The sequence below is a fragment of the Mauremys reevesii genome, linkage group 19 (genome assembly GCF_016161935.1).
Source record: "Mauremys reevesii isolate NIE-2019 linkage group 19, ASM1616193v1, whole genome shotgun sequence".
Taxonomy (NCBI): Eukaryota; Metazoa; Chordata; order Testudines; family Geoemydidae; genus Mauremys; species Mauremys reevesii.
Window position 1 is genome coordinate 8,628,927 of NC_052641.1, and position 11,220 is coordinate 8,640,146.

The window sequence follows — 11,220 nt, forward strand, 5'->3', positions numbered from 1 at the left end:
CATCTCCCTCCACCTAGCTCAGAAAGGATGTGGACAAATTGGAGAGAGTCCAGCAGAGGGCAACAAAAATAATTAGGGGGCTGGGGCACATGACTTACGAGGAGAGGCTGAGGCAACTGGGCTTAGTCTGCAGAAGAGAAGAGTGAGGGGGAATTTGATAGCAGCTTTCAACTACCTGAAGGGGGGTTCCAAAGAGGATGGAGCTCGGCTGTTCTCAGTGGTGGCAGATGACAGAACAAGGAGTAATGGTCTCAAGTTGCAGTGGGGCGGGGGGGTTAGGTTGGATATTAGGAAACACTATTTCACTAGGAGGGTGGTGAAGCACTGGAATGGGTTACCTAGGGAGGTGGTGGAATCTCCATCTGTAGAGGCTTTTAAGGCCCATCTTGACAAAACCCTGGCTGGGGTGATTTAGCTGGGGTTGGTCCTGCTTTGAGCAGGAGATTGGACTAGATCAGGGGTTCTCAGACTTTTCTACTGGTGACCCCTTTCACACAGCAAGCCTCTAAGTGTGACCCCCCCCCTTATACATTCAAAACACTTTTTAATATATTTAACACTATTATAAATGCTGGAGGCAAACCGGGGCTTGGAGTGGAGGCTGACAGCTCATGACCCACCACGTAATAACCTCATGACCCCTTGAGCGTCCCAACCCCCAGTTTGAGAGCCCCTGGACTAGATGACCTCCTGAGGTCTCTTCCAACCCTAATCTTCTATAATTCTAAGGAAGCAACCAGCCCTCCCCTGCATTTTGGGGGTTGGATCTCATGCTGTGGGTGGCCCCACTTTCTAGGGCCCTGTGCTTTTTCGCTCTCCAAGCATGCGAAGGAGGCAAACGAAACCACATCTGCATCTGTTGAGCACGACGTTACAAGCCATTCCCAACTCTGGTGGGAAGCCGGGGCAGAGCCTGGCTCTAGCCTGCAATGTGCATCATGCAGGGATGGATGGGGTGTGCACTGGGCTAGTCTTCAGCGTCGTTGTCCCGTCTGTTCTGGTGATGCTGCTCTAAGAAACAGCCAGCACCTTCCAAAAAGCTCCCCGTGTCTCCTTCAGTCCCCGCAGCTCGTCCTACACACCTTCACCCTGGAGAGTGTCTTGGGAGACGTTTTATCCTAGATGGACTGATCCGCTACGGGTGCGGGCCCTGAGAGAGGGAAGAGCAGGGATTCCTAGTGCTTTCTCTGTGACAGTCTCCAGCTGCAGAGCATCTTGCTGACTGTTTGTTTTCCCCTCTCTCTCTCATGTTAGGGACTTAAAGGTTTCCAAGGCCTGCCAGGACCCAAAGGCGAGCCAGGCCTGCCTGTAAGTTAAGCCGATATTTACATACCCCACCCCCCCGTCCTTTCTTTCTTAAACAAGAGAGAACTTGCACAGTGCGGCTGACAACAGAGGGAGGCGGGGGAGTCAAAAGGCCTTTGCAGCAGAGCGCCAGCAGCCTGCCATGTACCTGGGGAGCACTGAATGGCAGCAGGACTGGGAGGGACCTCCTGGGTCCTCGCACCCAGTCTGCTGCTGGCTCAGGCCACCCAGATGATGCTCTGTGCAGAATGCCGAGACAGGTGCCAATGTTGTTGTCATTCTCATCTAGGGTGCGCCCGGCCTTGCCGGTCCCAGGGGACCCTCGCTAAACGTCTCCGTGGAGGAACTGAAGGTGAGCGTCGTGGGTGGGGAAACACAGCCATCGGGTCACACAGAGCCTGTGATGGCGGCTGCTGCTTTGGTGGGGAGAACGTTTCCTTTCCCAAAGCTCTAGTTGGTCTTGGCTTGGTGGGAGCTGTGTAACTAGCACAAAGTGGCACCTGACAATGTGTGACTGATGTGCTGACTGTTGTTGGCTCCTTTTGCGTGGGGGTGGGGAAGGAGGGTGTTCGCCTGCACAGGCCTGCTTGAGTATAAAATATACGGTGGCTTAATCAGTGCTAAGCTAGAAGCAGGAGAATTGAGGGCACCGAACAACCAGTGGCCTCCCTCTCCACGGGTTTGCATTGCAAGTCTCAAATCACGTTCCCCCTCCTTACACTGCTTTCCAATTTCATAGAATCATAGATTATTAGAGTTGGAAGGGACCTCAGGAGATCATCTAATCCAATCCCCTGCTCAAAGCTTGTAACTTCGCTCTTCTCTGGGCAGGAGAAGGCTTCCTCCAGTGAGGAGGTGTCTAAGGAGAAACCAACTGAGCCTGTTGGTCACTCCCCAGAAAGCGTCACGGGTCAGTGCTGCAGTGTTCGATCACAAAGCCCCGTGGATGTACTTCCAACTTAGTAAGGAGGCATCTGCTTAAGGATACCAACTTCCTCGCCTACCTGCCCCCCTTATTATTCATATTCCACTAGTACCTAGAGGCCCCAGCTGAGATCAGGGCCCTATTGCGCAAGGTGCTGTACCGAGTGAGTGAGAGTCCCTGCTCTCAACAGCCTCTGTGTAACTAGACAGGACAGACATTGGGTGCACTTGGGCTGTTCCTGGCTGCCTGGGGAAAGGTGAGGGAGATTCGAGTTACTTTCTGTATTTCTTCCACCCTTTTTAGCATCTGATTTATTCAACCAACAAACTGAGCTACGCCAGGGTGTGGGCTCTTCTGGACAACTTGGGCCATGAGCTGAAGCTCCTGGTAGACCCCCCAAATGGCACTAAAGACAACCCAGCTGCCAACTGCAAGGAGCTCCTCCTGGCTCAGCCTGGCCTGCCTGACGGTACCGAACAAACAGCACCGTGCCCTTGGGGGAGCGGGAGCCCAGTCCGGATGTCACGGGTGGACTGGGGTCCTTCCAGTGCTCTCTGAACTCAGCTTGGTGGCTCCAGTACGGAAAGATCACCACTGGCGTGTAGCAGCTGGGGAGCTGGCTGAGCTCTGCAGAGAGAGCTCGTGGGGGGAGGGAAGCGTCCACAGGGCCTCTCCGCTTGGCTTTAAGCGGAAATCATTAGTCCTGCACCTTCAGGAGCACTGAGGTTCGCTGTGCCCTGCCCTGGGGGAGGTGAATGGGACAGTGGTTGCCCCACGGTTAATCTCTCAGAGGAATTTAGAGCCAGTGCACTCAGGGCATCGGAGTCCAGCAGAAAAGAAAGGTTCCTCTGTGGGTAGTCTACAGCTGTCCAGATAACCTCCTCTCTCTGATTCTGGATTGTGCGCACAGCCCCCGGCCCCTCGGACCTGCTTTCTCTCCGAGCCTGTAGACGTGCGGACTCACCCCTGCGGCGCCTCCTGCTGGTCTGTTCTGGGAATTAGCTCTCCAGCCTCCAGAGCGCCCTCTGCAGGCCGGTGATCCACCTGTCCTCTTGGCCCCATGTCCCTCCCTGGACCCGGTGCCCCTTTAACTGGGGTGCTGATCCCTGGCAGTACCCCACCAATCTGGGTCTCCACTCCCTGGGGAACCCCCAACCCACTACCCCCACTTCGCCTCAGTTTTGGCTACTGCTCAGTCTCCATCTAGCCCCCATTCACTGGGGCAGGCTGCAGTATCAGCCACTGATCACAGGCAAAGGGGTTTGGACCTGCTGCCTTTGCCTACCCGTGGGCTGCCCTCTGCAACCAGTACCTGTTGCCTTATGCTAGGCCGCAGCCTGGGGCTTTCCAGGCTGGAGCTCCCCAGCTCCTCTGCCTTTCCCCAGCCCTGCTCCACTCAGGTCTCTAGTGCCCTGCAGCCAGGCCCTTCTCCCTCTACAGGCAGAGGAAGAGTCTCTGTCTGTCCCTGGCTTCTCTGCCTTTATAGGGCCAGCTGAGTCTGGTTGGGGAGTGGCCCCAGCTGCAGCCACTTCCCCCAATCAGCCCAGCCTAAAAGCTGCTTTCTCCAGCCACAGCCCCTTCCCAGGGCTGTTTTTAACTCTTCAGGGCAGGAGCGGGGGTCCACCCGGCTACAAGCCCATTAATTGACAGCTCCTACAGCCAGAGCCTGGTCATGTCTTCTCAGTAGGAGAAAAGATGAGCCAGGGATCTCGCCTGTTACTCTTAACAGCCTGGTCACATCTGCAATATCACAGCTGTTGTGCTCAGGCGGGTTGATGTTTTCCTGGCACCGCGCTCAGGGAGGGGGGGGCGGTGTGTTGACTTCTGCCATCCTGGCTGACCCAGCAGGAACTCAGCTGGGGCCCCTCACAGTCTGAGCTGTTAAAGGCTGGAGCTGTAACACACGCAGATCCTGTTTGGATCAGACACAGAAGGGGACATGTAACACGCTCACCGATGGCTTACGTGATTCCTTTGGACTTAGGAAGCCCATGAGGAGGGGCTGAGGGCCACAGCAGTGCAAAGCCGGGATGAGTTCCTGCTTGTCGTCTTGGCTCAATCACTGCGGAGTGAACGAAAAAAAGCAGAACTTGAAGCTGGAGCTGCTACAGCTTGAGCTTAAAAAAATAAGTGGGTTACACTGTGACCATTCTGGCAGCGTGGAACGTATTTCCTCCTGCGGCGTGAGTGCCCACGTACCCTGCCAGCAGGCTGGCTGGTGTTTATTAGTCCGCAGGCTTTGTCAGTCTACCGGTGGGAATGGCCTGCGACAGGTTGGCTGGGGTGGGGCGTCAGGCCGCATTGCAGGGGCGCGTGACATGACTGGGAATTCAGCATGATTTATAGCAAAGTGAGACCGACGTGGTTAAGGGGCTGGTGTGGGGAATGCAGCAGAGCACGTCACAGGACTTTTGCTCTCGCGTGGCCGCCCTGGTAACAGGCACTACCCTTGAGAAAAGGCAGGTGCTTGGACATGAAAGCTAAAGCAGCCTCCTTCTTCCCAAACACGAGCGGCTCTGGGTGACCTGCTCCTGGCTCTTCCCCCCGTCCAGGTTATTATTACATAGACCCCAATCAAGGCAGTCCGCAGGACTCGCTGCTGGCCTTCTGCAACTTCACGGCAGGGGGAGAGACCTGTCTCGCTCCAGTACACAATCAGGTACGGCAGCGGGGTTGCAGCATTGGAGGGGAGGAGGGGGAGTCTGGGGGACTTGCACAAAATCTGCTTCTCTGCAATGCCTCTGATGGTGGCAGAGCCAGGTATGTGCGGCTCAGGACCGGGGCCGTGATATGGAGGGCCAGGAAGTGGGGAGGGAGTGACTGATAGCGTAGCGGGGACGGGACAAGAGGGGAAGGAAGGGGAATTAGAGAGGAAGGTAACGTAGCCCCGAGCCTCAGCGCCAACGATCAGCCACACGTAACTTGCTTAGGGTCTAATTTGGCTGGTTTGTGCTGACAAATCCACAAACAGTGCAGGGGGCACGGCAGAAAGCGGGCTTGTCCGGACCCCCTCTGGGGGTGCTTAGGGCCATACTGCTGCCTGGGGGGGCAGGGGGGGCAAAGTGCTCTCTGTGTAAACCCCAAGAGTGAGCAGAGGGTGGGAAGAGGTGGAGCCTTTGTAAAACACAATGATTTACTGCACCCATGCAGGCCCAGAGCACAGCTCTGCTGAGGCGCCTCGGCTGGCGACGAAGCCAGGCTGCAGTTATTGGCTGCCAGGCAGTCCAGCTGCTTAACCTCGGACACAGAGGTGCAAGTGGGACCTGAAAGTCACGACGGGCTGTCGCCTCGTCAGCCGCACACGGGGCGTCTAACTGTGGCAACGTTTTTACCCCTCAGGTGCCTATCAAAGCCTGGCTGAGAGCATACACCTCCAAGGACACCTTTGAGTGGTTCAGCGCCCTGCCTGGGGGCTTCCTGGTCAGTTCTGTTCTGCCCTGGTGTGTCAGGGACAGGGCCCTCATATGCGTTAAGGGGCCAGGGGCGATCAGAGCGCTGCACGCAGGGCTGTTTTAATAGTGGATGCAAAGCCTGCTGTGCTCATTCTTGGCACGTTCTGTAGGGTGGGTGCTAAGGGAGCTCTTGATAACTCTTGAATCAAGCTCTGCTTGAAACAGGAATTAATCCAGGGACGTCCTAGGGCCTGTGTTGTACGTAAGGTCGGACTGGGTGAGCACACTGGGCCCTTCTGGCCTCACAGCCTATGAAAGCTGCTCTCAGGTTCACCGACCACCACCACCATGAATAACGTCTGTACACTTCCAACACCTGCGGGGTGGGGGTGAAAGCCATGCAGTCCTGCAACCGCGGTGTAGCCCTCCCTTCCTGTTCCAATGGGACTCTGGCAATGGAGTTAAGACATTGTCCTTCGCCCCAGCTGATAATCTCAGGGTTGCCAACTTTCTAATTGCTCCCGGCTCACTCCATTCCCCCTGCCCCACTTTCACCAGGCTGGGGCAGGGGGTTGGGGTGTGGGAGGGGGTGAGGACTCGGGGGATGAAGGGTTTGGGATGCAGGAGGCGCTAGGCTAGGGCTGAGGGGTTTGTAGTGTGGGAGGCAGCTCAGGGCTGGGGCAGGGGGTTGAGGTGTGGGAGGGCTCCGGGTGAGGGTGTGTGCTCAGGGGTGGGGCCAGGGATGAGGGGTTTGGTGTGCAGGAGGGGGTGCAGGCTCCAGGAGGGGGTTCTGACCTGGGGCAGGGGGTTTGGGCTCTAGGCCAGGAGGCGCAGCCTACCTGCCCTGGGCTCGCACGGCTCCTGGAAGCGGGTGGCATGTCCATCCCCTAGGCGCAGGGGCCAGGGGACGTCACATTCTGCCTCCGCCCCAAGCGCCGGCTCCACAGCTCCCATTGGCCAGGAACCGGGGCCAGTGGGCACTGCGGGGGTGGCGCTTCACAGAGCCAGGGCAGGCAGGGAGCCTGCTTTAGCCCTGCTGTGCCACCAACCCAACTTTTAACAGCCGTCGGCAGTGCTGACCGGAGCCGCCGGGTCCCTTTTCAAGCGGGTGTTCTGGTGAAGAATTGGACACCTGGCAACCCTAGATAATCTCAGGGTGGGTTAAATGTGGGCCTTGGAAGAGCCTCCTGACACAAACGGTGCCATCCTCTCCGTCAGGCTAGACGTGGGGGCTTTGCTGTGGGTTAAGCATTCTAAGCAGCTGCAGTAGGTCTGCTCCCCCCTGCTGAACCCCATTAACCCTCTCGTCGCTGCAGCTGGAATACCAGGGCGCCAGCACCGTCCAGCTGCGCTTCCTGAAGCTGCACAGCAGCCTCGCCACCCAGAAGGTGTCGTACTCCTGCAGGCCTGACTCCAAGGGCGGAGCGCCGCAGCTGGAGAAAGCCATCAAATTCCTAGCGGACTCCAGGGAGCAGAGCTACCTGTCCACGCTGCCAGGCTGCATGGTAGGTGGAGGTTTGAAGCAGGGGTGGGTTCTTAGCGGAAGCAATTCAGTTGAGAGAAGTGGGGATTCCCGCACGGCAAAGGCCTGTCCAGTGGCACCCCTTGTAGGTTGCACCCAGCAGCTGTTGACAGCCCTGCCTGTAAGAGTAAATCCTGTCTTCCCGGCTGCAGGGAGCGGGGCTTAGTGCTGGGCTCAACGGTAGCCTTGGGAAGAGGTGATGGGTGCCAGGTCAACCTTTGCCATGACAAGAGACCTGGCCAAAGCAGTGACACATTACCCAGAGCTAGGTGGAGCCCATGTAGTATGGATGCTTGCCCCCTCCACCCCCCCCCAAGCAAGCAATTCCAGTTCAGGCCTCGCATACTAACGTGTCGAGTAAATTAGGTGCCAGCTTCCCTTTCAGGGTGTCTTTTTGTATGGGCAAGATACTGTTCTCAATAGACTCTGATGGAGATGTTTCATCCCAGGGGGGTAGGGATAGCTCAGTGGTTTGAGCATTGGCCTGCTCAATCCAGGTGGGGAGTTCAATCCTTGAGGGGGCCATTTAGGGTTTTGGGTCAAAAATCTGTCTGGGGATTGGTCCTGCTTTGAGCCGGGGGTTGGACTAGATGGAGGTCCCTTCCAACCCTGATAGTTTATGAACCGCAGGGAGGCCAAATCCAAGGGCAGGTGCAATCATATTTTTCAGCTCCAAGGGCCTCACATTGGGCATTTTAAATAAGACCCCAGCCCCCCATGTTGGCTTCAGGTGGCACTCAACAGCTCTGCCCCTCAAGCCATTTAGCTAGAGACCCAACTTCAGGCAGTCCCAGTTGAAAATGATGAACTTAGTTAATTCCAGGCAGTGCAAATACCCAAGTGAAGTTAGTTCCCAGTGGGATGGTGCAGAAGCAGCATCATGAAGCAATAATTTTATCTCAACAACAGACCCTTTGGCACCCAAGCTGCATTTTTAGTAGCACCTAGAGTCTGTGCTCTAGGCCCCATTGTGCCTGCCCCCCAGAGCTGTAGCTCTTCCACAGGAGGGAAAAAGGTGTGTTCTTACCTCCTGGTAACTGGCCATACTAAAGGCAGCAGTTTGAAGCTGAGAACACAGGGGAAGAGGGGAAGCTAAGGTTTACCTTGGCCTGCTAACAAGTATTAATTCTACAACAGGAGTCTTCAGTAGGATTTTACCTTGTTAGTTACCATGTTATTCCAGCCCCTGTGCCCATGGTAGGTGCCCTGCTGAGATCCCTTCCAGCCCTACACTGCTATGATAAACACCTTTTTTCCTAGTTGATTTAGTTGGGGTTGGACTAGATACCTCCTGAGGTCTCTTTGAACCCTGATACTCTGATTCTGAGTAGAGACAAGGCCTATGACCTCTTACACTGTCACCACTGACTGGTGCTAATAATACAGCTCCATTGTGTGTTACAGCTGGACAACGAGTCGTCGATCACAGACAGCATATTCCAGTTTTCCACAGAGGAGCTGGCGCTCTTGCCCCTGCGAGACCTGGCTGTGTTTCACAATGGAGACGTCTCACACCAGTTTGGATTCACGGTTGGACCAGTTTGCTTCAGCTGAACCCAGAAACAAAAACCCACTTTCCTTTTGGGGAATATATGACTGCAAAGGAGAAAGGAACTAAAAAAACCCTTCTCATTGCTGCACCTCGGGGTAGCTTTTGAAAGCTCCCGTTCCTATTTATAAGGTAATGTTTATAGCTGCATTATGCCATGGACTACACGGCCTTCTGAGGAAGGAGACTATTGTTTACAAAAGTAATTTCTCTATAAATATATATATGTATAAAAGGTGCTAATTTAATAATTGATGGAAAAAATTGTCCTTTAATGCCATCCATTAGGGTCTGCTTAAAAGGAGAGCCAAGCTTTCAGCTGGGCCCAAGTTTTCTTCCCCTTGTTCAAGTGCACACGTCCCTGGGTCCCTTTCTCTGCTGCAGCAGCAGTGTGTAGAACTGCTGGATTAGCACAGGCAAGTAGCCAGACCATTGGTGCCCGTGGAGATCGTGCCAATCAAACAAGCAGCTGGAGCTGGTTGGGAATTTTTCCACAAGTGTTTTTTTCATTGAAAAATGGTGATTTCTCAAAACCGCAACTTTTTGTAGGAAAGGGTCAGTTGAGAGATTTGACTCAAAAATGTCACTGGAAAAATTCTGGGTTTTTTTCTTTCAAAACTATGTGGCATTTCTAAATTTAAGCTGTGTAACAATGGCTGAAATCAAAACATTTCAAAGGTAGCACAGTGAAACATTGCTGGGTGACCTAAGCTGGGTTTTTTTGTTTCTTTTTGGATTTTCAAGGTGTGAAAATTGTCACGGTTTTAACTTTTTCCCAATTCAGGGTAGGGAGGAATATAGTGACAGCTCAAAAATGTCTGCAGAAGGGGAGACGGGATTCCTGCCCAGCTCTAACTGCAAACTGTCTCCAGGAGGTTCCCATCCTACCAACCTGCTGGCCTTACGGGATGAGTAACACCTTCCCTTTGAGTTCTTAAAGAAAATACACCTATTCATGCAACCTCGTCACTTGGTCAGCCAGCAACATGGTTCTTAGCACTGCTGCCCCAGGTGTGATTGATTGTGAAAGATGGTGTGAGAAATACTGCCAGCAGCTCCTGAACTTTATCAAGCTCGGTAGAAGGGAGGAGCATATTTAATGGTAGTTAAATTAAGATGCCCTCCTTAAATCATTACAATAAGCAACAACTGCTGCCAATTTTTCAGGGATAGTTGGTGGAGAAAATTCACTGTGTAGAGAAAAAGGGATAAAGTTTGTAGCAGGCGGTGCCTATCGCCTAGTAACAAGGAGCTGCGCCTGTCTCTCTGATTAAGGTTTATGTAAGGCCTCGTTTCAGTAAGGGAGACAGACTGAAGGGCAAGAAGCGTCTAATTAGAAGTGGTACAGCAGGAGGTGCTGCTGCGAATAAAGCAGTTCAGTTGTACATGGGCATGTTTTCTAGCAGGCGGCGCCAACCTTGAGGCAGGGCCCTATTTCTATTCGCTGGCTTGGGAGAGGGTTAGAGTCCTAGAGAGGTGCTGATCTGGATCGGCAGCACTTTTACAATTCAGCCACATTCCTGGAGTCCAATTCCACCCTCCACCTATTGTGTGGAAGAGATTTGACTCCCTTTGTAGCTCTGCATATAAACCCAAACACGTGGCTTGCTTAGCTCTTAAGAAGGCAAGTGAGTGAAAGCTCACATTTAAAAACGATGCTGTGGGTATGGGCAAGCTTGCAGGAATTAACTAAAGCCAGGCATGCCTCAGCCCAGTGTGGTTTTGTGGGCTGATGATTGGGGGAGGGAGGGCAGCTGCATGCACTGCTTAGCTACAGGCCACTAGTGTTTTGCAACCTATTTATAAGTGCAGCTTCCCCGCAGTCAGGATTGCTGGGGAGGCTCAGGACACTGTTCAGAGCCCTCACACTCATTGTCCAGGGGGACGCTAAAGCTGTTCCCTGCCCTGTACTCAGTTAAAGTCTGCTTCAGCTTTCTGCGGCGGAGGTCCTTTATTGTTTAAATGTGATTAGATCCATTGCTGGCAATGGATGTGCCAAACTCACCACTGCCCCAGTGCTCACTGCTCTTGTCTTACTATTATTTGTATAATTTGCATTCTTAGCCTGACCTCTACAATGATATGCTGGTCATTTTGTATAAAGATGGGATGCGTTTTATGAAACTAGCACCAGGTCTGTGTATGCAATACAAACATTTGACTTAACCCTGCTGGTCAGCTTCATGTTCTGCAATGCAAACTTTAAAGCCTGCTCTGTTACTTTAAGGCCCTCATTTTCCCAATCAATTATATGCCACTGACCAGTGGTCTGGTTTCACAGAGCAGTACAAGCCCTTCCTTTGCAATAGGGGAGAGGGGCAGAAACCTGTCTGAGCGAAACATTGGCTTAAACTCCAGGTAGAGCAGAGGGCTTGAGGCTGGGGAGTCACTGGTTTCCCAACCAGGGCACAGTGAAAACAACCTCAGCCGTTTCCCCTTCTGGTTACCAGCTAGCAGCCCAGGGCTTGGGCTAGGTTTAAAACTCAAGCAAGTCCCCATGAGGAAGGCTGGCCGGTAGACAAGGCCT

The 11,220-nt window shown here is 53.7% G+C and overlaps 1 protein-coding gene across 7 annotated transcripts in view; it reads left to right on the forward strand.

Moving 5' to 3' along the window:
- The window catches only part of COL27A1 (collagen type XXVII alpha 1 chain), a 247,087-nt gene extending 235,867 nt beyond the window's left edge, over positions 1-11,220 (forward strand). For all 7 annotated transcript variants that reach the window (XM_039506042.1, XM_039506046.1, XM_039506043.1 and 4 more), the window contains 7 exons: positions 1,255-1,308; positions 1,595-1,657; positions 2,534-2,699; positions 4,783-4,889; positions 5,570-5,650; positions 6,939-7,127; positions 8,549-11,220. In XM_039506042.1, the coding sequence (XP_039361976.1) occupies positions 1,255-1,308; positions 1,595-1,657; positions 2,534-2,699; positions 4,783-4,889; positions 5,570-5,650; positions 6,939-7,127; positions 8,549-8,698 (810 nt within the window). In that variant the 3' untranslated portion in view covers positions 8,699-11,220. The remainder of the gene's footprint in view (positions 1-1,254; positions 1,309-1,594; positions 1,658-2,533; positions 2,700-4,782; positions 4,890-5,569; positions 5,651-6,938; positions 7,128-8,548) is intronic.